Source organism: Glandiceps talaboti, chromosome 14 (assembly GCF_964340395.1).
Source record: "Glandiceps talaboti chromosome 14, keGlaTala1.1, whole genome shotgun sequence".
In the NCBI taxonomy this organism is placed as follows: domain Eukaryota; kingdom Metazoa; phylum Hemichordata; class Enteropneusta; family Spengelidae; genus Glandiceps; species Glandiceps talaboti.
In genome coordinates this window covers 641,101-669,037 of record NC_135562.1, presented here as the reverse complement: position 1 = coordinate 669,037, position 27,937 = coordinate 641,101, and the positions used below count along the sequence as shown (strand labels likewise).

Genomic DNA, 27,937 nt, shown 5'->3' with positions numbered 1-27,937 from the left:
ATGACAGCGATTATCAAATCCAAGTACTTCATAACGTGTCATATTTTGCTGACAATTTTCAAGAGTACTAACAGTTCAGATAGTCTTGAACCAGAATTACACATCGGCGGCTTCTTTATTGTGGGCTATCCGACCCTACTTCCCCAATTCCAACGTTTTAATAGTACAGTTCGAGCAGCGTACGCTGCACTGGAACATATTAATACACATCCCAACAGGAATGACATACTTCAAGGATACACTCTACGGATGACATGGCAGCCTTCTCAGGTGAGTGGTTAAACGATTCCATAGGATGCGATGTCGTTTTTAGCATTTTTATCGAGAGAGAGAGAGAGAGAGAGAGAGATCGATCGATCGAGAGAGAGAGATCGATCGATCGATCGATCGATCGATCGATCGAGAGAGAGAGAGAGAGAGAGAGAGAGAGAGAGAGAGAGAGAGAGAGAGAGAGAGAGAGAGAGAGAGAGAGAGAGAGAGAGAGAGAGAGAGAGAGAGAGAGAGAGAGAGAGAGAGAGAGAGAGAGAGAGAGAGAGAGAGAGAGAGAGAGAGAGAGAGAGAGAGAGAGAGAGAGAGAGAGAGAATATATATGCATGCAAGTGCCCAAGTGCTTAAGGTTACAACTTTGCCTCGATAGAAAGTCTGAAACAATATGCTTGTTTGGAAAGTGCATTACATCTCATTACACGGGGCAGATAATCGACATGTCTGAAGACATGAATTTACCTCGACAGCTAGCGACACCTTATCCCTTTTACACGCGTCGTCTTAAAAGCTTATAGGTTCTATTAAAACTTTCAAACAGTCACATTGTCACATGCAATGAACAATTACCAAGAATATAAGATGTATTCCTGAAGGTTTAGGTTTAAAACAGATTATGAGCACTGGATTCCTAGTACCTTTATAGTCGAGTATACAATCCAAATTTAGTCATCCGTTTTCTCACACGCACTAAATTTTTTTATTCCTTCCTTCCTCCTTTCATTCATTCATTCATTCATTCATTCATTCATTCATTCATTCATTCATTCATTCATTCATTCATTCATTCTTTCTTTCATTCATCCTGTCAGAAGGAGCTTAAATCTTTAATTTATATTTTAGCGGGTGAAAAGTGTCCTTACAAATAAAAGTGAGACAATTCATTAATTCCTTCCTACCTTCATTTAGTACACAGTAATAAGGTTATATAAAAAGTGTTGACAAGACATATTTATCTTGAAAGAGGTGAAGTTAGTTGGTGAAAAGGAACCGTTGATATGTCTATGTTCTCTCTTGACGTAGATGTGCGACTTTTACATTGATGTGGTCTGCGCGATTTAGTCGGCAAATATAATGCGTCGAATTGTGATACCTTTCTGACGAGGCTTGGTACGGAAAGGTGTCAATCTAAAGATATAGTGTATTTCATGTCCGATAATTACAGTTAACAATAAATGGAAAAAATTGGCCAAGAAGACAAAAAACTACGAAATTTTATAGATAGGTTAGAATCAGTAATGTTTTACTTATGCACTTAGTCAGAATGTAGTATCTGGTTGGACAGCATCATAGATGTGGTAATATCTCACATATAGACTTAGTCACCGTGTAGTGACCAGTTGGACAACGTCGTCAATGTACGATATCAGGGTAATATTTCACTTATACACTTAGGCACCATGTATTGACTGGTTGGACAGCGTCATAGATGTGCAATATCAGGGTAATATTTTTCTTATAGACTTAGTCACCATGTATTGACTGGTTAGACAGCGTCATGAATGTACGATATCAGGGTAATATTTCACTTATAGTCTTAGTCGCCATGTATTGACCGGTTGGACAACGTCATCAATGTACGATATCAACGTAATATTTCACTTATACACTTAGGCACCACGTATTGACCGGTTAGACAGCGTCATCTAAATTCAGTAAACACCCAACCAAAACATTACAAGTATGTACTCTTAAATGAAATAGTTTATTCAAATGAATGTTTATAGATATATACATAGCTCAAACAGTTGCATTTTCGTAAACCATGGCCTCTTTTACGGAACCGTCCAAGACGCACCACCAAGAGGCACCACCAAGAGGTACATATTTGTTTGCTTCAGCAGAAATATGTACTCTAGCTTGCGAGAATGAAACAGGTGTTGGCTCCATATATTTCTTTGTAATCTTTATACCACACTAGGACTTGTCGAGTTTTTAATTTGTCATAAGAATCAATACAGTGTTGTAAAACGATGTTATTAGAAGTGGAGTACAATTTTGTATATAAACCATTGAATACTTCATTGTACTGTATGGTCTGAGCAGCCACAACTGACTTTCAAAAGTATCGTTCAAACCGCACAATTTTGTGTAATTTACTTCCACGAAATGACTTGAAAAAACATAATATGAGCAAATAGACATGACGAAGGTACAAATTGTATTCACAACGTGGGCTTTCATACATGACACAAACATATTGCAAGCTCGAATTCTACAACTGCAAAATGTCAGATATAATCCTACCTATTTAAAGCATGGTACAAATATTTTATGATTTTATCAACTATGTACAGTTATATGTCTTTGTGTGCCGTGTCACTCTACCAAACATAGAACTTTGTTACATATACCATATACCGACTATATACATTTATATGTCTTTGTGTGCCGTGTCACTCTACCAAACATAGAACATTGTTACATATACCATATACCGACTATATACATTTATATGTCTTTGTGTGTCCTATCACTCTACCAAACATAGAACATTGTTACATATACCATATACCGACTATATACATTTATATGTCTTTGTGCACCGTGTCACTCTACCAAACATAGAACATTGTTACATATACCATATACCGACTATATACATTTATATGTCTTTGTGTGCCGTGTCACTCTACCAAACATAGAACATTGTTACATATACCATATACCGACTATATACATTTATATGTCTTTGTGTGTCGTGTCATCCTACCAAACATAGAACATTGTTACATGTACCATATACCGACTATATACATTTATATGTCTTTGTGCACCGTGTCACTCTACCAAACATAGAACATTGTTACATGTACCATATACCGACTATATACATTTATATGTCTTTGTGTGTCGTGTCATCCTACCAAACATAGAACATTGTTACATGTACCATATACCGACTATATACATTTATATGTCTTTGTGCACCGTATCACTCTACCAAACATAGAACATTGTTACATGTACCATATACCGACTATATACATTTATATGTCTTTGTGCACCGTATCACTCTACCAAACATAGAACATTGTTACATGTACCATATACCGACTATATACATTTATATGTCTTTGTGTGTCGTGTCATCCTACCAAACATAGAACATTGTTACATGTACCATATACCGACTATATACATTTATATGTCTTTGTGCACCGTATCACTCTACCAAACATAGAACATTGTTGCATGTACCATATACCGACTATATACATTTATATGTCTTTGTGTGTCGTATCACTCTACCAAACATAGAACATTGTTACATATACCATATACCGACTATATACATTTATATGTCTTTGTGTGCCGTGTCACTCTACCAAACATAGAACATTGTTACATATACCATATACCGACTATATACATTTATATGGTTTTGTGTGCCGTGTCACTGTACCAAACATAGAACATTGTTACATGTACCATATACCGACTATATACATTTATATGTCTTTGTGTGTCGTATCACTCTACCAAACATAGAACATTGTTACATGTACCATATACCGACTATATACATTTATATGTCTTTGTGTGCCGTGTCACTCTACCAAACATAGAACATTGTTACATGTACCATATACCGACTATATACATTTATATGTCTTTGTGTGCCGTGTCACTCTACCAAACATAGAACATTGTTACATGTACCATATACCGACTATATACATTTATATGTCTTTGTGTGTCGTATCACTCTACCAAACATAGAACATTGTTACATATACCATATACCGACTATATACATTTATATGTCTTTGTGTGCCGTGTCACTCTACCAAACATAGAACATTGTTACATGTACCATATACCGACTATATACATTTATATGTCTTTGTGTGCCGTGTCACTCTACCAAACATAGAACATTGTTACATGTACCATATACCGACTATATACATTTATATGTCTTTGTGTGCCGTGTCACTCTACCAAACATAGAACATTGTTACATGTACCATATACCGACTATATACATTTATATGTCTTTGTGTGCCGTGTCACTCTACCAAACATAGAACATTGTTACATATACCATATACCGACTATATACATTTATGTGGTTTTGTGCACCGTGTCACTCTACCAAACATAGAACATTGTTACATGTACCATATACCGACTATGTACATTTATATGTCTTTGTGTGCCGTGTCACTCTGCCAAACATAGAACATTGTTACATGTACCATATACCGACTATATACATTTATATGTCTTTGTGTGCCGTATCACTCTACCAAACATAGAACATTGTTACATGTACCATATACCGACTATATACATTTATATGTCTTTGTGTGCCGTATCACTCTGCCAAACATAGAACATTGTTACATGTACCATATACCGACTATATACATTTATATGTCTTTGTGTGCCGTGTCACTCTACCAAACATAGAACATTGTTACATGTACCATATATCGACTATATACATTTATGTGGTTTTGTGCACCGTGTCACTCTACCAAACATAGAACATTGTTACATGTACCATATACCGACTATGTACATTTATATGTCTTTGTGTGCCGTGTCACTCTACCAAACATAGAACATTGTTATGTATACCATATACCGACTATATACATTTATATGTCTTTGTGTGCCGTGTCACTCTACCAAACATAGAACATTGTTACATGTACCATATACCGACTATATACATTTATATGTCTTTGTGTGCCGTGTCACTCTACCAAACATAGAACATTGTTATGTATACCATATACCGACTATATACATTTAGGTAGGAAGCCACGATAAAATTGTTTTATAAATTAAAAATCTAAAATCCCTACCAAATCCTCACTTTAATTATATTTTAATCTGTCTTCGTGCTACAGTGTGATGGTGGCAAGGGTTTAAAAGCTCTTTACGACACTATTTATGAGAAGCCGACGAAAGTAATGTTGTTTGGACCACTGTGTTCGTCTGCAACCCAACGAATTGCCGAGACAGCCGTACAATGGGATCTGATCACAGTAAGTATATCATACTGCGATCGTTTGGATTTACAATCACACAAAACCTTAACTACACTAATATTTAGTTTTAAAGACTACATCGTACACGTTGAGCCTTACATTCAAACCTCTGTTCACAAATGAAACTAATCTATTAAACATGGTATACATAAAGAACCGAACTATAAAGGATTGGACATAAAAGAACGTCTGGTAGATTTCCTCAGGCAAATATAAAAATGATGCCATTCTATATACAATGTACGTATATGCCTAGGTGATAATAATCTTAGCTTAGTTAAGATTTCCAACTGTAATTGAGTGAATGAACTCTCATCAAACTTCAAAGCCAAAACGCTTCTCTCCCTTCGGGTTCTATACATATATTTCCTACACACTGTCAATCAAACCTTTGTATTACTTGCATAGCGGAAATATGGCTTTTATTGGAATTTCAAAACGATAAAATTGAAAACTGTAAAATATCTCGATAGAGAAATAAAATGAAAAAAATGAGACATAATTCAATATGTTTAATTACAAGTATTAGGAGAATATGTTGGTATGAACATCTTATTATGATACAGAAAATACAAATAAATGCGATACACAAAAGCTTGCCTCTTTCTACTTAGATAAGAATTAGCATTTGTAGTGAACTGTCAATATAATAACGATGCCAGCAATATAGATTTGATAAGTCGTAACATTCAATGACAGAATAAAGTGTACTGTTTTCTACTTGCATCTGAATGACAGAATAAAGTGTACTGTTTTTACTTGCATCTCAATGACAGAATAAAGTGTACTGTTTTTACTTGCATCTCAATGACAGAATAAAGTGTACTGTTTTTACTTGCATCTCAATGACAGAATAAAGTGTACTGCTTTTACTTGCATCTCAATGACAGAATAAAGTGTACTGTTTTTACTTGCATCTCAATACATGTTGAATACAATTGAATTTGATAAATGTTAGCATGTCAATAGACACAAGTACATCTTTAAGTGCCTTTTCAAGTAAATGTACGCATAAGCCTATATAATGGTAAATAAATGGCAGGCAAATATATGGCGTTTTTTTTCAAAGGATTCCCGTCATCTACATAATAAGATACGCGAAAACATGCCTACACAACTTGTAGTTGAAGTGAATGTAAACTAGCGACTTAAAAATACATCGATTCTCGTTACCTGCAATAACTATGTTATTCCATTACTTAAAATTTACTTTACCCTTCCATCAACTCACTTAGATTGAACCATAGACTCCTCACCTCAACTCACTTAGATTGAACCATAGACCCCTCACCTCAACTCACTTAGATTGAACCATAGACTTCTCACCTCAACTCACTTAGATTGAACCATAGACTTCTCACCTCAACTCACTTAGATTGAACCATAGACTCCTCACCTCAACTCACTTAGATTGAACCATAGACCCCTCACCTCAACTCACTTAGATTGAACCATAGACCCCTCACCTCAACTCACTTAGATTGAACCATAGACTCATCCTCTCAACTCACTTAGATTGAACCATAGACTTCTCACCTCAACTCACTTAGATTGAACCATAGACTCCTCACCTCAACTCACTTAGATTGAACCATAGACCCCTCACCTCAACTCACTTAGATTGAACCATAGACCCCTCACCTCAACTCACTTAGATTGAACCATAGACCCCTCACCTCAACTCACTTAGATTGAACCATAGACTCATCCTCTCAACTCACTTAGATTGAACCATAGACTTCTCACCTCAACTCACTTAGATTGAACCATAGACCCCTCACCTCAACTCACTTAGATTGAACCATAGACCCCTCACCTCAACTCACTTAGATTGAACCATAGACTCATCCTCTCAACTCACTTAGATTGAACCATAGACTTCTCACCTCAAATCACTTAGATTGAACCATAGGCTTCTCACCTCAACTCACTTAGATTGAACCATAGACCCCTCACCTCAACTCACTTAGATTGAACCATAGACTCATCATCTCAACTCACTTAGATTGAACCATAGACTTCTCACTTCAAATCACTTAGATTGAACCATAGGCTTCTCACCTCAACTCACTTAGATTGAACCATAGACTTCTCACCTCAACTCACTTAGATTGAACCATAGACTCATCATCTCAACTCGCTTAGATTGTACTGCGATTCTTGTTCTCTAAATCCTGGAAATGGATCGATCGATTGATTGATGGCCAGTCAGCCAGCCAGCCAGCCAGTCAGTTTCGGATTTGATGTTTATCTTATCTTCAATTGTAAATAAATACCACAATTTGACATAATTTTCATTTCAGTATTCGTATGGTGGTTCTTCTCCTGATCTATATGATCGGAGTAGATATCCGTTATACTATAGTATGTATATGACATCCATCACCACTCACATACCATCAAGAATTGCCATTCTGAAGTATTACGGATGGAAGAAAGTAGCACTACTAACTCAGAATCACTATTTGTTTTATTATGTGAGTATAAATATTCATCTGAACATGATTTATTTATTTATCGGACACACACACACACACACACACACACACACACACAGACAGACACGCACACATGCACGCACACACACACAGTCAGTCAGTTAGTCAGTCATTCACATAGTCAGACAGACACGCGCAAACAAATAAACCGACAGACAGACGCTGCTAGCCGCATGTGGCGAGCGCGCGCGCACACACACACACACACACACACACAGTCATGACAGAGAGAGAGAGAGAGAGAGAGAGAGAGAGAGAGAGAGAGAGAGAGAGAGAGAGAGAGAGAGAGAGAGAGAGAGAGAGAGAGAGAGAGAGAGAGAGAGAGGTTGAATCATTCCAAGTCAGCTTTACAATATTAACGTTTCGATGTAACTAGTCCATCTTTATCGAGCAGTCCATGAACATAGTGTCAACAGACGTACATGTACACATCATATCATATTATGTTATTATGGCGATATATTACGACCCCTGTCAATGAATAAAGACAAACTTTCAGAAGTTATACAGTAATTAGCACAATAATTAATACAAAAGAGATTTGGGTTAGATGGTTTGAATCCATTCTGCTTTGCTTAGTTTTATTATTCACGTAAATGTAATTGTTAATGATAGAGGATGGGTAATGTTGTAGCACCCACTCCTTCATCACTAATGGTTTACAGTTTCTAGCCTTTAGGTATCTCACCACGCTTCTAATCTGACAAGTTAGTGACACGAGTACGACTCTCTTTTCTACAAAATATGATTCACCGTTATACAGTCTACATTATCTGCATGAATGACAAACTTGTATGAACTGTTCACATATAATGTTCCATTTTCTAAAAATGCCAACATTTCCGACTTGGACTCCCAATAATCTTCTAAAAATACCCTCTCTGAAAGCTTACCATCACATTCATCACATAATTGAATTTGCTATACACCTCAGAGAGCCAGGGAATAAAAAGCGGGTATTACATGTAAACGGATTCATAGATAATATTTCGTTCTAAAAAGGGTACTGCAGTCATGGCTGTCTTATATCAAGTTGTTTCCGTGTAAAGTAACAGCCAAGCTGTTCTACATATATCTGTGCCTTTCAGACTGTGAGATAAACCTCTTGGCCATTTGTTAATTGTAGTGCATACAAAACAGACTCAAATACGACAAATGCGTGTTATTGTCACTGACATGCAAGATTAGATGAGATGAAATGCCGTAGGGTTTTAGTTAAGACGTGATCGACTATGTCATCGAGTATGATTACATGAACAAGAGATTCCTTGCCCCCGTCTCCTTGTAAATCAATAATAACATTGTTTGATTAAAATTAGCATTTTAAGAACTACATTTTGGACATACATTGACCTGTTAACACCAGGTTCGCTAGGTGCAATCTTTACACATGTGACGTCATGAACCTCAAGACTAACAAGTTAAAACAAAGCAGAACTGTACATGTACATCGATCTACCTTTGAGTCGAGATGATAGATCACATAATCAAATAATATTCTTAGTTTCTACGCATTGCAATTATAACCACAGTTGTTGATTAGTGGTTATTACTAAATAATTTGATTTATTGTTGTCATGGAGGGAGACTTGCGTAAAAACTACTAAACACACCGGCTATCATAATAAAGGACATGTCATCTCATACATCGACCGGTTTGTTAATATATGCAAGATATTGACACCGGACAGATTCACACCTTTTGAGTATCATTCCATGATAACATATAATGTTTTCCCGAGATTACCATTTGAACAATGGAAAGGACTCGTTACCAATCTGTTTTTCACTGTCTCTGTAATGTCTTGCTTTACCTGCATGTTTATTTTTTTTAAACAGACTGCTCGAACGCTTCTGGATGAACTGAAGAAGAATGACATTGAAGTCATCATTGCTGAGGTATTTGATGACCAATTAAGTACATCAATTGCAAATATCAAGGTAAAGATTAGGATTTGATTATTCAAAACACAATGTATACTTTAGTGCATAATGAAGTTTGCTCAGGAAGTAATAATTCTTCTTACAGGGCATGGGATTTGTTGACCTTTTGACCTTTCAAGTGCAAATACTTGATATAAAAGCCCGATTAAACTATTCTTAGTATGGTGCTTATTTCGATGCATGATTCTATCTAGTATTACAATTGTCTTTTGGCATGGTTTGAACAGTTGGTTGCATGGTAAACATTTTTTTTTATTTTATGATAAATTACATCATCGGATCGTTTATAGATAAATCTCAATATCAGGTTTGCGCTCAGTCAATTGGAAATGATGGTTAATTATGCCTTAGTAAATGGAACACTGCGAGTAACTTTTAGATGTGTAGCACAAATCACTTCCAAATATGTATGAGCTCAGTTTCTGCATCTTAAGGAAACTATAGCTTTTTTACGACGCACCAGTGAAGATGTTCAATAATTCAAGTAGTTTTCAGTATCTACCGCAAGAGTTTTCCGTTGATTTAGCGCAAAATTGTCTGAACAAACCTTTGCATGCTTCTGTTATCAGCAATTGTTGTTAACCTTTCTTTACGTATTAAATGTCAGTGGCTTTGATTAGGATGTACGATGCACTGTAAGACAGTTTTTACAGAAGAGGGTTGATCACAAAGATTCACCTTACTGATATGTTTGTCTTCTTTTGTTATCTCTGTTTGCCTGACATAGCAAAGAGATGCAAGGATAATAATTGGAAGCTTCCATGAAATCGATGTGCCAAAAGTCTTCTGTGAGATCTATAAACACGGCCTTTATGGACCCAAGTATGTATGGTTGTTGGAAGGGTGGCTAGAAGCAGGTGCTTGGCATGACAATAACGTGAATACTGATTGCAACAGTACTCAACTAACCCAGGTAGCAGAAGGTTACTTTGGAACTGACTGGGTCACAATAAATCCTGATATGAGTAGGGTTGATTTTGGAGTTGTAAGTAATTTTGTCTCACGTCTTAAAGTGACCATATGCATGACTTGTAAGTAGTTTTGTCTCACGTCTTAAAGTGGCCATATGGATGAGTTGTAAGTAGTTTTGTCTCACGTCTTAAAGTGACCATATGCATGACTTGTAAGTAATTTTGTCTCACGTCTTAAAGTGACCATATGCATGACTTGTAAGTAGTTTTGTCTCACGTCTTAAAGTGGCCATATGGATGAGTTGTAAGTAGTTTTGTCTCACGTCTTAAAGTGACCATATGCATGACTTGTAAGTAGTTTTGTCTCACATCTTAAAGTGGCCATATGCATGACTTGTAAGTAGTTTTGTTTCACATCTTAAAGTGGCCATATGCATGCCTTGTAAGTAGTTTTGTCTCACGTCTTAAAGTGGCCATATGCATGAGGGATTGGCTATTTATTTGATGTGGAACAGCATATACCAAGTCCGTGTTTGTTACTCAATACATTGCAAAACATTAATAAACATTTTCAGAAATAACGTCAGATTTTCTAACGGTCACTATTTTATGCGTCCCAGCTATGATCAGGACGCCAATGTAACTTATTAACATGATATAAATCTCCTCAATGTACACAGAGAACACGAAATCAGAAGAATGCTTGACATAATGTATCAACATTAAATGGATGACAGTGTAAACAATTTGTTTTAAAGAGTATATATTGCCCATTGTATTTTTAGTCCATATAATTACCCCTTACATTTGACAATGAACTTGTAATTTGTCTGTCACAATGTATAACAGCAATACTAATAATTTGTAATACTGCTTTGTGTCTAGCCGACAACACCTGAGATGGCTGAATATTTGGTGTCCAATAACAATCATGGAAAATTTCCACGCCTGGTATACGATGGCATATGGGCTGTAGCCCTTACATTAAATGCTACCATTCATAGACTCAAAGCTTTGGGAAGAAAAATTGATGATTTTACATATGGCGACCGAAATATGAGCAACATCATGGCACAAGCTGTCTATGACGTCGAGTTCAATGGATACACGGTAAACATTGTGATTTCACAGTAAGAGTTCTTATAGTCTAGAGGCCGGCTATCCATGGCTTTAGGGCTTTCTGGAGAAGCATTCGCATCCATATGAATAGCATCGAAGCTAGAGTTTTTAAGGAAGTGTATATAATATCCAACGTGTACTAAATATGTAGTTTTTTTTATAAGACAAGCTGACACACACACACACAATATCACGAAGTTAAACTAAAATAGGAAGCAAAGCAAATAAAACTATGAAATATCTCGCCCCTCACATACATAGATACATAAATAAATACACATACATACATACATACATACATACACACACACATACACACATGCACACATACATACACACACACATACATACATACATACATACATACATACATACATACATACATACATACATACATACACACATACACATACATACATACATACATACATACATACATACATACATACATACATACATACATACATAAAGACACATAGATGCATACATACTATTTTTCAATGTATTGACTATTTGATATTTGGAATAGTATGTTATCTTTGTCAGGGTCACATGCGTATGGGAGTTCACGGAAGACAAGGCAACGTTGACATTTTACGGCTTCACAGTAAGGCTTTCAAATGCTAAGTGTTCTATCTTCATGGTGTATACAATGTTATAAAAAAATTGAATAAACGTCTCTTGGAAACATCATTACTTGGAAGATCGAAAATATAGTTTATATATGAAATATAATACTATATACACACACATATATATGACCTTTCTTTAGCATGTGTTTGTATGGTGTACCTTGATAGTATTGTTTTCGTCTAAGTATCAGTACGTTTTAATCTTTAGTTATTTCTACATCTGAATACTCGATTATCATCTCATCCAAACCTTTGTTTCAGATGATACGTACCTGAAAGTTGGCACATTTTCTCAAGGCAAAATAACCATTGACGGCGATCTCGTCAAGTGGAGAGGCGGTAAAATTAGCTTATTACTCATAAATATAGCTATCGTGGGTTCAGTCGGCACATTTTTTAAGGCAGAAAAACCATTGACAGCGATCTTGTCAAGTGAGGAGGTGATATGATAAGACATCTTGCTATTGATATTGTCATCACGAGTCATTTGTACGGATAACTTGCTGTGTAGCAACGCACGTGATAAATAACAATAACGGACGACATATGTATGTATGTATGTATGTATGTATGTATGTATGTATGTATGTATGTATGTATGTATGTATGTGTGTGTGTGTGTATGTGTGTATGTGTGTATGTATGTATGTGTGTATGTATGTATGTATGTATGTATGTATGTATGTATGTATGTATGTATGTATGTATGTATGTATGTATGTGTGTGTATGTGTGTATGTATGTATGTATGTGTGTGTGTGTGTGTGTATGTATGTATGTATGTATGTATGTATGTATGTATGTATGTATGTATGTATGTATGTATGTATGTAACTGGTCATGTTCTGTTAAGATGATACTATAGTATTATGTATATCTCAATAACTTTAAACTATTTGCTTTAACATTAAGGTCGTGTACCAAGAGACTCCAAACCTACGTTGGTAAAGAATGTTGCCATCAACACTAATGTCACTATTATATTTATTGGTGTAGCTTCGCTTGGTATTGTTGGGGCGGTTGGCTTTCTAGTGTACAATATAACCCACAGACATGAAAGGTACGGATGTGTTCTTATTGTCCACATGCTTGATTTTATGTATCGATAGACATTATAACTTGCAATTAGTTTTATCAATGTGTCATATAAGCTTAAGACTGTTTCCTCGAGGTAGTGAGGATCACCCAAAAAAAATAAAATGTTTTCAGAGCGCGAAGGGGGAGGGGGGCTGCGAAAGTTTTTTTGACCATTGTATAATTTCTTCCAAGCCCCCCCCCCCCCCGTCGTAAATTCTGACCCCAGCCTAAGGACATATTTTTCCTCTCTTGACAGGTTAATCAGAATGTCATCACCAAATTTAAATAACTTGATTGTGATTGGATGTATCTTAATTTATGCAGAGGTCATTCTTATGGTGTTAAATGCTAACATTATTGATGTTGACTATCTATCCATCCTTTGTAAGGTAAGATCCATAGAAGTCAATCTTGTGTATTCAGAAATATTTGAACCAGAATGTATAATAATAACAATTGTGTTACCATTGACTTGCATTGTCTTGTCATTTTGCATTGTCAGTTATTTTGGATTGTCAGTCATTTTGCATTGTCAATCATTGTCATTGTCATTGTCATTTTGCATTGTCAATCATTTTGCATTGTCAATCATTGTCATTGTCATTGTCATTTTGGATTGTCAGTCATTTTGCATTGTCAATCATTGTCATTGTCATTGTCTTGTCATTGTATATCAACTTTGCTTTAATTGATACACTGCTAATAATAGTACAAACGAACTTGTTAATTAAGCCTTAATTTCCAAGGTGTAAAAATCTTTCTGTCCAACTTTGGTAAAATTATATTGAAGCAGACATACACGATAAAACATCAAATGTAGCCGTTGACAATGTTTTCTGTACGCTGTAATGTAACTATTGAGCATTTAGACTATAACTTTGTTCAACCATTAATAGAATGTATTGTGTTACTTAATGTAAAGTGTAGGAACATCTATATCATCCAATCACCAGAAACAAAATATTTCAAACGTTTACCTATATAGCGATGATGTCACGATAGTATGTAATGGCAAATATGGTCTCGGTAGAATCATTGTGTATTTAGCAAGAGGATACCTGGGGCATGTCTGCTTCAAAAGACTAATCAGCAGGAAGGGGTTATGCATACAGAAAAGACAACTTCCCTTTTTGGAAAGTGAGAAGCACTTCGCCATCACGACAGGCTTGTCAAATGACGAAAATATCGAAAAAAACCGTAGACTTTGAGTAGTCATTAATTTAATGCTGGCAGTTATTCAACCGGAGACAGTGGTTACCGTAGTATATGTTATACAAAGTAAGCCTTAGAACATTGTCAGTGACTCACATATTGCCATAAGCCTAACTCTGTGCACTTCAATGCATTCTGAGATGTGTGTAAGCTTGTTAAATCAAGGAAAATTCAAAGTGCTGTGACAGTAGTTGCTTCTCGTATGTCTAAGAAACTCAGTTCGCTGTTCTGAATGTAGGCAACTACATTCAGATGTATGTGTAACCGTAGTTTGGATAAAGGCGAAATACCAAAGTGTATAGTCTAGTCATCAAATTGGCAAAACGTATCCGGTGTACCCCAGGGTTCCGTCGTGGGCCCACTCTTTTTCTTATGTATTAAAATGATTTACCTGATGTTATTAAGTCGTGTAGATGCTACGAATTCAAATTTTCTCCATACTTTGAGTGTCTGTGCAACATAAAGGTACCTCGAATAAACTAAATGACGTTAAACAATGGTTACTATGGACTTATTAGATCTAAGATTTGCTTTTATCATACGGCACAAATACTGCAAATGTTAGAACTATTATTTTCATTTGCGTAGTACATTTTCTAGAGGACTGTGTCATTTTTTTGTGGGAAACTGAGTTATTATAATTGGGTTATTAGTAATACATTATGGAAATAGTCAAATTATAGTAATGACGTACGTGAGTTCTGTTATTTAAATCTGTTTATAATATACATTATAATATAATTGTTGCATCATAAAATATAAACTCTTCCTATTCAAATTATTTCTCAGAGAAAGAGAATTTCGTGACATTATGTTTTAAACTCAAAATACTGAAACGTTTAGTATGAACAAATCAAAATACTGATAAATATGATAAACCATAAACTCTTAGTATGAACAAATCAAAATACTGATAAATATGATAAACCATAAACTCTTAGTATGAACAAATCAAAATACTGATAAATATGATAAACCATAAACTTTTAGTATGAACATATCAAAATACTGATAAATATGATAAACCATAAACTCTTAGTATGAACATATCAAAATACTGATAAATATGATAAACCATAAACTCTTAGTATGAACAAATCAAAATACTGATAAATATGATAAACCATAAACTCTTAGTATGAACAAATCAAAATACTGATAAATATGATAAACCATAAACTCTTAGTATGAACAAATCAAAATACTGATAAATATGATAAACCATAAATTCTTAGTATGAACATATCAAAATACTGATAAATATGATAAACCATAAACTTTTAGTATGAACATATCAAAATACTGATAAATATGATAAACCATAAACTCTTAGTATGAACAAATCAAAATACTGATAAATATGATAAACCATAAACTTTTAGTATGAACAAATCAAAATACTGATAAATATGATAAACCATAAATTCTTAGTATGAACATATCAAAATACTGATAAATATGATAAACCATAAACTCTTAGTATGAACAAATCAAAATACTGATATATATGATAAACCATAAATTCTTAGTATGAACATATCAAAATACTGATAAATATGATAAACCATAAACTCTTAGTATGAACAAATCAAAATACTGATATATATGATAAACCATCAACTCTTAGTATGAACAAATCAAAATACTGATAAATATGATAAACCATAAACTTTTAGTATGAACATATCAAAATACTGATAAATATGATAAACCATAAACTCTTAGTATGAACATATCAAAATACTGATAAATATGATAAACCATAAACTTTTAGTATGAACAAATCAAAATACTGATAAATATGATAAACCATAAATTCTTAGTATGAACATATCAAAATACTGATAAATATGATAAACCATAAACTCTTAGTATGAACAAATCAAAATACTGATATATATGATAAACCATCAACTCTTAGTATGAACAAATCAAAATACTGATAAATATGATAAACCATAAACTTTTAGTATGAACATATCAAAATACTGATAAATATGATAAACCATAAACTCTTAGTATGAACAAATCAAAATACTGATAAATATGATAAACCATAAACTCTTAGTATGAACATATCAAAATACTGATAAATATGATAAACCATAAACTTTTAGTATGAACAAATCAAAATACTGATAAATATGATAAACCATAAATTCTTAGTATGAACATATCAAAATACTGATAAATATGATAAACCATAAATTCTTAGTATGAACATATCAAAATACTGATAAATATGATAAACCATAAACTTTTAGTATGAACATATCAAAATACTGATAAATATGATAAACCATAAACTCTTAGTATGAACAAATCAAAATACTGATATATATGATAAACCATCAACTCTTAGTATGAACAAATCAAAATACTGATAAATATGATAAACCATAAACTTTTAGTATGAACATATCAAAATACTGATAAATATGATAAACCATAAACTCTTAGTATGAACAAATCAAAATACTGATATATATGATAAACCATCAACTCTTAGTATGAACAAATCAAAATACTGATAAATATGATAAACCATAAACTTTTAGTATGAACAAATCAAAATACTGATAAATATGATAAACCATAAACTCTTAGTATGAACATATCAAAATAATGATAAATATGATAAACCATAAACTCTTAGTATGAACATATCAAAATAATGATAAATATGATAAACCATAAACTCTTAGTATGAACATATCAAAATACTGATAAATATGATAAACCATAAACTCTTAGTATGAACAAATCAAAATACTGATATATATGATAAACCATCAACTCTTAGTATGAACAAATCAAAATACTGATAAATATGATAAACCATAAACTTTTAGTATGAACATATCAAAATACTGATAAATATGATAAACCATAAACTCTTAGTATGAACATATCAAAATACTGATAAATATGATAAACCATAAACTCTTAGTATGAACAAATCGAAATACTGATAAATATGATAAACCATAAACTCTTAGTATGAACAAATCAAAATACTGATAAATATGATAAACCATAAACTTGTAGTATGAACATATCAAAAGTCAAATATGGCGGTGTAAGATAATCGTCATCAAAAAGAATATACAATGTTATATACTAATCATTCTTGTATACATCCACCATACTTCCCACACATCTATTGCCACCAGCACCACCACCACCACCACCACCACCACCACCACCACCACCACCACCACCACCACCACCACCACCACAAGCCCCAGCACCAGCACCAGCACCACCACCACCACCAGCACCACCAGCACCACCACCACCACCACAAGCACCACCAGTACTAGCACCAGCACCAGCACTACAAAAGCAACAACAATGGTACTAAAGATTACAGTAATGCAGACTAACACTGCTTTGGAAATCACATAAATTACTACAATGTAACTAACATCAATGTATCCTCTCTAATTTTGTCTAGTTTCGCAATTGGGTGATGTCTATTGGTTTTTCATTGGCGTTTGGTGCTATGTTATCGAAGACTTGGAGAGTTCATAAAATATTTATGAGTACGAGGAAGTTCCAGAGAATCGTACGTTTCTTAACATGATTAATACACATGTTTTATATTCAGTTATTCTACATTCCTTTGTCTGAGGGATTTTTAAAGGCCAAGGTTTCAGTCTCAGGTTCTCATATTAGTGTGATCTTATCAGTTAAAGGCCAGGGTTTCAGTCCCAGGTTCTCATATTAGTGTGATCTTATCAGTGGAGCCATGAGTATCATATAGGAATATTCTTTTGTTCTGGACCAACTTTTTCCCTAGCTTTGTCAGACAACTGTTTAGACTCCTAATTTTTAATCCTTTTTATAAGTGGGCTTTCAAATCAAACAATAGTTCCTCTACTTGAGTATTTAACTTAAACAATCAAATCGGTATTGAATGACGTGATGGACTTTGTTTCTGTGATCGCATGGAGTTCATAAGATTTAATGTCTATACATTTCCAACAGCGTTGTCAGCTGAGTTACAGTCCAGATCTAAGTCAGAAGCAGTATCATGTACGATTGGTAGATGATATTCGATATCAACATTTAGTCGTCTTCATTTGGTTACTACACTCGATAACGATCATGTACCCGACAGTATATTTTTTTCAAATGTTAACAGTTCATCAACGTAGGCGAACATTGCATATTCTGTCAGAGTATATATATCTGGGATTGGAAGTAAGGCCGACTTCGAACACTACTATTCAACAAGTCACTTATATATATAATTCAAAAGAATAAGGATATTATAAGTCGTTACTCGGAGTTCCCAGCTTCCTGTGAAACGACTTATAACAGCCTTATTCTGCTACTATAAATATTTCATCTAGCACTGTTCTCTCCAGTAAGACACACATGAATATATGAATATATGAATAATGAATATATATATATATATATATATATATATATATATATATATATATATATATATATATATATATATATTGAATTGAATTGTTTATTCACCAGATATAAAACAGGATAACATTTTTATGTACATTTCAAAAAGGAGGTTGATTTGATATATATATCTGGTGAGGGCCACAGAAATAGTTCGGTCTGAACTAGTCTAGTCTGTGACCCTGACAAAATAAATATAGAAGAAAAAAAAAATACAAGTGTGTAACTGGGCAACAAAAAGTAAGAAAAGAAAGGGATATCTACAAATACGAAACAATAATTGTACAAAATATTTACATGTCTCAATAATTTAAATAAAATTTATACTAATAAGAAAAAAAAATACATGTCATGTGTTTTCTATGAATTACTCAGGTGAGCCTTTAAAATTGATTTGAATCTGTTCCTATCGGTGATGTCTTTAATGTGTCTTGGTAATAAATTCCAGTGATGAGTGGCTGCATATCTTATACTGTGCTTACTTTGTGTTAGGTTAACTTTGGGTACGTAGAAATTGCGATGTGTAGCGGAACGAGTAGAATAGGAATGTGAAATTGTATCCAAATAGCGGTTTACATCATGGGCAAAGTGATTGTGTAACAAATCAAAAGTAAAGAGGCAGGTGTGAAATGAACAAAGTTTATGAATTGGTAAAATATGTAGCTGTTTGAATAAAGGGTCAGTGTGTGCACGAAAGTCAGAGAAAGTGATAAGACGTGTAAATTTCTTTTGTAGTAAATATATTGGTTCCAAGAAAGAAGTGTAAGTATTCCCCCAGATTTCGACACAGTAGCTTATATGTGGAAGAATTAGGGAGTTGTACAATAACAGAAGAATAGATTTCGGAATAAAGTGTCGGAGTATTGAGATAAGTCCGATCTTTGGGGCAATAGATTTGACAACTTTTTGGATGTGGGACTTCCAGTTAAAATTGATGTCAAGAGAAACTCCAAGATACGTTGTCGAGGAGACGTTGTTCAATTCATTTCCATCTATTCCCAAACTACCCTCTATGTTCACAGGTTTACGGGGTGTTTTGATGACCATGTAATTTGTTTTTTCAACATTGACCGTTAGTTTGTTCGCTCCACACCAGTCACACACCTTCTGAAAATCTACATTTATGTGGGTAAGATTAATTTCGTTTCCTTCGATAGATTTGAATAAGTTAGTGTCATCTGCGAAAAGTCGAAACTGGAATGAGTTGGTAGAATTTGCTATGTCGTTGATATATATTAAGAAAAGAATGGGGCCAAGAATCGATCCTTGTGGGACGCCACATTGAATGTGTTTATAGGGGGATGATACATTGTCAATGGTAACGTATTGCTGTCGGTTTGTGAGGTAGTTTTTAAACCAATGTAGTGGAATGCCTCTTATGCCATAATGTTCTAACTTATGAATTAAAATGTCGTGGTTTATGGTATCAAATGCTTTCTTTAGGTCAATGAAAATGCCGAAGGTGATGAATCCATTGTCTAGTTGTTCACTAATGTCAGAGACCAGGTCTGCAAGGGCCAATTTTGTGTTATATTTTTTTCGGAATCCAAATTGTGTATCTAAAAGAATATGTTTAGTTTCAAGATAATTGATAAACTGTTTATTTACAAGTGACTCTATAATTTTACTAAATGTAGGGAGAATTGAGATTGGTCTATAGTTGCTGACATTGTCAGCTGCACCTTTTTTATAAATTGGCATTATTTTGGCTATTTTTAAAGAATTTGGGACTATTCCTTGGCTCAGTGAACAATTAATGATGTGTGCAAGAGGACGAGCGATGATATGTGCAGCATGTGTGACAAGTCTTGGGTGAATATTGTCGTATCCAACAGCTTTACGTGGGTCTAAAGTTTTGATTTCATTTAAAACATCTTGTTCAGAAACAGGGTGGAAGAAGAAAGAGTTGAGATAGTTACCGTCGAGATATTGTGTGAATTTGGTGGCTGAAGTAATATTTGATGCAAGGCTTGGACCAATGCTTGTGAAAAAGTCGTTAAATTCGTTCGCTATATCAGAACTTTCTGTCAGAGGATCATTGTTGGGCGTCGTTGAGATCAGTTTGCGTGGGTAGAGTTTGTTAGTCGATTTGTTCAGTACTTCGTTGATCACCTGCCACGTCTTGTTAATATTACCTTGGGCCCATCGAAATTTATTGAAGTAATAACGTTTCTTTACCGACTTGAGGAGTTTTGTTAGAATATTTCTATATTTTTTGTACTTAAGTTTATAATTAACATTGTGGGGATTGTTTTTCATTTTTGTGAACAACCTATGTTTTGTACGTACTGATTTAAGTAGGCCGTTTGAGAGCCAGGGTTTGCGGATACTATTGGAATGGCGGGCGGTTTTGGTATGAACGTGATTTGATACGATGTTATAAAATATGTTGTAAAAGGCTTCGTAGGCAATATTTGGGTCTGTGCAGTCATAGACAGGTTGCCAAGATGTAGCATTCAAGTCAGATAAGAAAGCATCAGGGTTATAATTTTTAAAGTTAAGTATTTGGGCTGAGTTTGCTGGTTTCAGTATATGTTTGAGGTGGTTGATAATACAAAAGATGGGATAGTGATCTGTGATGTCGGACTGAAGTGTACCACAGTTGATAAAATAGTTAGTGATATTTGTAAGGCAGTGATCAATGATTGTACTGGTGTTGTCGGTGATACGGGTAGCGGTATTGATGATCTGGTAGAAATTATAGGAATTTAGAAGAGTATTGTACTGGATAGCAGGTGCGCTGTCAGTGGAAGTATCAATGTTCACATCACCAAGAATTATGCAGGATTTACCTGAAGCAGACAGCTGGTCAAGACACGATTCAAGACTATGGAGGAATTCAAGATGTGGTGTGTTGGGTTTTCTGTAATTGACACCTACTATGATTGCTTTGTTATCAATGACAGTTTCTACAAAGATCGATTCACAGTGCATAATGCTGATGTTGTCAATACGGGTAAAAGATAGAGAATTGTGAACGTAAAGTGCTACTCCCCCACCCCTTGCAATTTCCCGGTTAGAAGTAATGAGTTGATACAATGGCAAGTTATAAAAAGAAGGATCTGAATTGTGATTTAACCAAGTTTCTGACAAACCAAGAAAATGAAAATTACAATCTAAGATATCTAAGAGAGATACTAGATCATCGTAGTGTTTAGCTAACGATCTGATATTCAAATGTAAAAAAGAAAACGAGTTTTGGGAGTAAGATGTACAAGTACCTTCATTGAACTGGTCTGTAGAGTAAAATGAACATTTTGTTTTGTCTGGCAAAGAATCTGAGTTCAGTTCCATAAATATGTACAAGTTCACTGCATAAATGTTATATTATTCAGACAATTCGGCTAAGATCTTGGGTTGTTGTTATACAGATAGCTGGGTCACCATTATTCTTCCTTGTATAGATCTTGCCGTTGTAGGTCCAGATGAACTTCCACTGCTTTGTGTTGCGTAGTTGGTTTGCCTCGTAGAATAGATGTTTATTTGTCGGGGTTAAGTTTTCATTGATATATAAACGGTTGTTATTTGTGTATCCGATGTTACGGGCGGTTTTGTCTTTAAGATGTTTCTTTGAGTTGTATAGTTTGTTGCGGACGGTACGTCGGACGAACTTAACGATAATGGTTGCAGGTTGTTGTTGACCCTGACGATTTGTTCTGCGTGGTAGACGATATATATATATTTTAAGCAGTATACCTTGGTCATATATAGATAGATCCAAGATACAAGGATGTTATAAGTCATTTTTCGAGTTTCATCTGTAGTTGACGTGGTAGAATTTATTACACATATATATATATATATATATATATATATATATATATATATATATATATATATATATATATATATATATATATATATATATATATATATATATATATATATATATATATCTATATGCGATAATTGTCTTCCTACAGGCCATTAAAGATATAACACTGTATACCATGATCTTTGGTTTGCTTGCTGTTGATATGCTGTTACTGGGCCTATGGGAAATATTTGATCCACTGAAGAATGTCGTTACAACTGTCGTTTCCGAGGTAATGAATATTAACATACACGTCTCTATTGAACCATGGGTGTTATATTTTAATGCATGCAAGGTTTTGCGAGCATTTCTCTCGTCAGCCATAGAGGACGTCGTTATTTATTTTTTTCAAAATTGATCGGCTGACTGGACAATTTCTTAGTGTTGGTGGATAAATAATGTTTACCTTAATCATTATGGGAGGTTTATTATTCCTAGTACCAAAGACAATGTTTCGGTTATGTGAATTGAAATACTAAAATAGAGAAAAATTACACTACTTGCAAAATGTGAATGAAAAGGCTTTATGTGTTAACTAAGTTCAATATCCTGACATGTCACTGTCGTAAAGAGCAGCACGATGAAAATGTTTGATGCTATCAATGAGCGAATTTTGTGTATTACTGTACAATGGTGGGATCATGTGGCAGCGGTGGTATCATGCCAAAATCACAAAATAATGCAAAGTTAGAGTAAAATGTGACCCTCCCCTAATTTCCATTTATAAAAATATGGCCCTCCCCCGAGGCACGATTTGTAAAAAGTTACCTACCTCCAAATTCCCCCGGCCCTCCCCTGTAATTACTGAAGGCTCCCTTACATGATATAATGTGGCCATACGGATGGGATTTGGTATGTATTTTGAACTGTTTAATTTATAAAACAATTTCACCATGGCTTCCTACTTGAAAAATCAATTTCAAACAACATATACCGAGTCTTTGTTTGATACTCAAAAGCTAAACAATGCTTCCACATTTATTAATTTTTTGCATATTATTGAGTTACAAACAAGGATTTGGCATACGTTGTTTCAAGTTGATTTTTCAAGTAGGAAGCCATGATAATATTGTTTTATAAATTAAAAATCCAAAATAAATATCCAATCCTCATCCATATGACCAGTTTAAAGTATTCAATCATTGTCAAATATGCCATTTTTTTTTTTACAGGACTTCGTTATTCAGGATGAAGAAGAAGTGTTCATTATTTATAAATATTATAACTGTCGATATCAGTACAATGCTCAACTTTTAGGCACCTTATTTGCATACAAAGGTTTGTAAAAATATGTAAATTAGACTGATAACCGTTCCTATAAAATAATTTTGTTATGAACTAGGTAATAGAATAGAAAACGTCTCATCAAAATTCAAAACACAAGAATTGACATTGCATGAAGAACATTATGAGAACTGTTTTCAGTGTTTTCAAACAATTTAAAGCTGCATCTGGAAAGTTACCTTTTGAAACATTTCACGTGAAATAACTTATTCGTAACATCATTTTTTAATAAAAATGTTTTCACCAAGTAACCAAAGATAAATTGGTTAGTTACTAATGTAAAGACATTGTATCTGTTTTTAACGATCAATAGTATTAACCCGTAAGTGTAGTAGTGACACGTTGACATCTAGAGCAGCTCTACTTGTAACTTTTACCTAACACAGGTGATGCAATACTGTTAAGGGTGTACGATATTACAAGTTATTTTACCTAACACAGGTGATGCAATACTGTTAAGGGTGTACGATATTACAAGTTATTTTACCTAACACAGGTGATGCAATACTCTTAAGGGTGTACGATATTACAAGTTATTTTACCCAAGTTATTTTACCTAACACAGGTGATGCAATACTGTTAAGGGTGTACGATATTACAAGTTATTTTACCTAACACAGGTGATGCGATACTGTTCAGGGTGTATGATATTACTAGTAAGTTATTGTACCTAACACATGTGATGCAATACTGTTCATGGTGTACGATATTACAAGTTATTTTACCTAACACAGGTGATGCAATACTGTTAAGGGTGTACGATATTACAAGTTATTTTACCTAACACATGTGATGCAATACTGTTAAGGGTGTACGATATTACAAGTTATTTTACCTAACACATGTGATGCAATACTGTTAAGGGTGTACGATATTACAAGTTATTTTACCTAACACAGGTGATGCAATACTGTTAAGGGTGTACGATATTACAAGTTATTTTACCTAACACATGTGATGCAATACTGTTAAGGGTGTACGATATTACAAGTTATTTTACCTAACACAGGTGATGCAATACTGTTAAGGGTGTACGATATTACAAGTTATTTTACCTAACAAAAACTTTTTCTAAAAATTGTTCCAGTTGCAGCTCGTGCAGCTTTAAGGGAGAGTTCACTTAAACAACGATTTGACTTGTAATGACTACTATATAGCTTTAATATGGATTTTATTATTCGATTTATTACTTTCGTGTGTATTGCCGCCCTCTAGAGTTCACACTTGGAAATCATGACGTCACACCCTCCTCACATTTGAAATGATAATACATGTTTCATGCATTCTTTTAGTTCAAAGCCTTTCTCTTTGAGTAGTATTTAGAAGTAATTTTCAACCAATTTCTAAATGAAATGACGATTCATTTGTACCCAACCACTTCATTGGCAGGGCTTGTATTGCTAAGTGGGGTCTACCTGGCTTGGGCGACGAAAAATGTTCACATATCAGCCTTGAATGACAGCAAATACATCGCCCTCTGTGTCTACACTGTGACTATTTTAAGTACTCTGGGTAAGTCTACAGTTTTATATTCGTTAAAAGTACTATTTACCAGATATAAAATCATTTATGTTGTTTGTCTGAGCACAGGGACTCGAAAAAAGCCTTTATATATGTTTACAAATATGTATTTTTTCTTTATTATTTTAATTGTTTCTTTTTTTCTTTTTGTTTTTCCCTACAAGGGGATTCATTCATTCATTCATTCATTCATTCATTCATTCATTCATTCATTCATTCACTCTCGCTCGCTCGCTCGCTCACTCACTCACTCACTCACTCACTCACTCACTCACTCACTCACTCACTCACTCACTCACTCACTCACTCATTCATTCATTCATTCATTCATTCATTCATTCATTCATTCATTCATTCATTCATTCATTCATTCATTCATTCATTCATTTGTCCGTCCGTCCGTCCATATGACCTTCCATTCGGCTGGTCTTGTCAGTCAAAAGAACGCAGTACTAATAAAACGTATTGGTTTATTGTTTGTAGGGGTATCTGTGGAATACTTCATAACTGATGTTACTGTTAATAGCTCAGCTTTAGCATCACTGGTAGTAGCATCAACGACAACAGTCTTGTGTATTGTATTCCTTCCAAAGGTATTGTATCAATATCTATAGAAATATGGTTTACTCTAACATACTATTTTCTCTGCTTGGGTAATGATGGAGTAACTTGGGTAATGATGGAGGAACTTGGGTAAGGATGGAGTAACTTGAGTAATTATGGAGTAACTTGGGAAATGGTGGAGGAACCTGGGTAAGGATGGAGTAACTTGGGTAAGAATGAAGTAACGTGGGTGAGGATGGAGTAACTTGGGTAATGATGGAGTAACGTGGGTGAGGATGGAGTAACTTGGGTAATGATCGAATAACTTGGGTTATGATTTTTAACCAATATTTTACATAATATTATAATTTTATAAATATTGGAGATGATATTCTTCTACCTTTGTTCTCATATATCTTATATGCATTGTGGACATTGATCATATAACTTATCATCTCACATACATTTACATACAAAACACACATTAAATGTGATCTTCAGATTTCTATGGTGATTTTATAGTCGCTGATGACGCTCCGATACATCACAGTAAAAAGTCTTGCACGTATATTAAAGCTCTTAGAAGCGACATGGTTTTACAGTCCTTCGCTTGAACTACATTATACGGAAATAGTAAAGTTGTGTTGGCGTTCTTCTAGATTGCCTTCAGGTCAGCCAAGAAAGATGGTAATACAAACAAAGTGAAGGTCTTCATAGGAGCAACTTCAAAGAGTGGTTCCCCCGGTGTGATGGTCTTTGGAACTAACTCAAAGTCTGAAAAAGTCAACTACAGACAGAAACTCTATGAGGTAAGGAAAATTGTATAACATAATAATTAATATGCCTAAAAATCAATTCATTCATAGTTTTGGTTGCTCATTTATCGTCCTCGATATTTTCTTTCTTTTCAGTTTTCAAATCATTTCATATAAGCTTACTCTCATTTTCCCGCCAGAAAAACATGGAGTTGGAACATCTCAAGAAAGGACTGGATAAGAAAGTAACTAACCCTACTCGAAGAAGACGTCCTTCTTTGATAGATTAATAAACTAGGTTGACAAAAAGGACGCCTTCCTTTGTCACATTTGGTATAGGGTGATGACTTGACTTTCTCCTCGGAGCTCTAGGCATGCTAGAGATAAGTTTAAAGTTAACCCGTATTATTAATATTCATCTACTTATTTTATGAACGTGTGTAGCTAAACAATGTGGTATACCTAACCTCATATGAATAATTAATTTCATCATTACCATTGACATGTGTAATAATGATAATAATAATGCTACTAATAATGCGTATAATAATTTTAATAATAATAATAATAAAATAATAAATAATATATATTTCTTAAAAGAACGCTTAATTAAAACACTTTTGCAGTGCAATTAATAACATCGGAACCGTCATTCAATAAACGAGGTCTTTAAAAAGACTTTACTTAAAAACAGTACATTTTTTGGCAGAACGGAGTTTGGTATTGGGTTAAAATTTTGGTGAGACTGGTAGAGCTATTGAAACATCTGACCTAGAAAGATAGAATGGTGTAATCCTCATTTCTCCAGTGATAAAATAATGTGAATGCAAAGATCTGGGATTGTAAATCTGACCTTTAGCAACTTTCAGATTTGCTTACAAGCGAGATTTGTTTGTTTGACGGAGCATGGAAAGTTAGGGATTGTGTAG

General features: G+C 34.3%; 1 protein-coding gene across 1 annotated transcript; it reads left to right on the top strand.

The window, feature by feature from the left end:
- On the top strand, positions 1-27,298 carry LOC144445776 (gamma-aminobutyric acid type B receptor subunit 2-like). Its single transcript, XM_078135415.1, has 15 exons — positions 1-270; positions 5,127-5,264; positions 9,605-9,706; positions 10,437-10,694; positions 11,506-11,730; positions 12,286-12,346; positions 12,633-12,710; positions 13,284-13,431; positions 13,705-13,837; positions 21,621-21,782; positions 23,015-23,137; positions 24,078-24,183; positions 26,194-26,303; positions 26,913-27,062; positions 27,209-27,298. The coding sequence occupies exons 1-15, from the start codon at positions 1-3 to the stop codon at positions 27,296-27,298; spliced, it is 2,154 nt and encodes a 717-aa protein (XP_077991541.1).
- Positions 27,299-27,937: the final 639 nt, after the last annotated feature.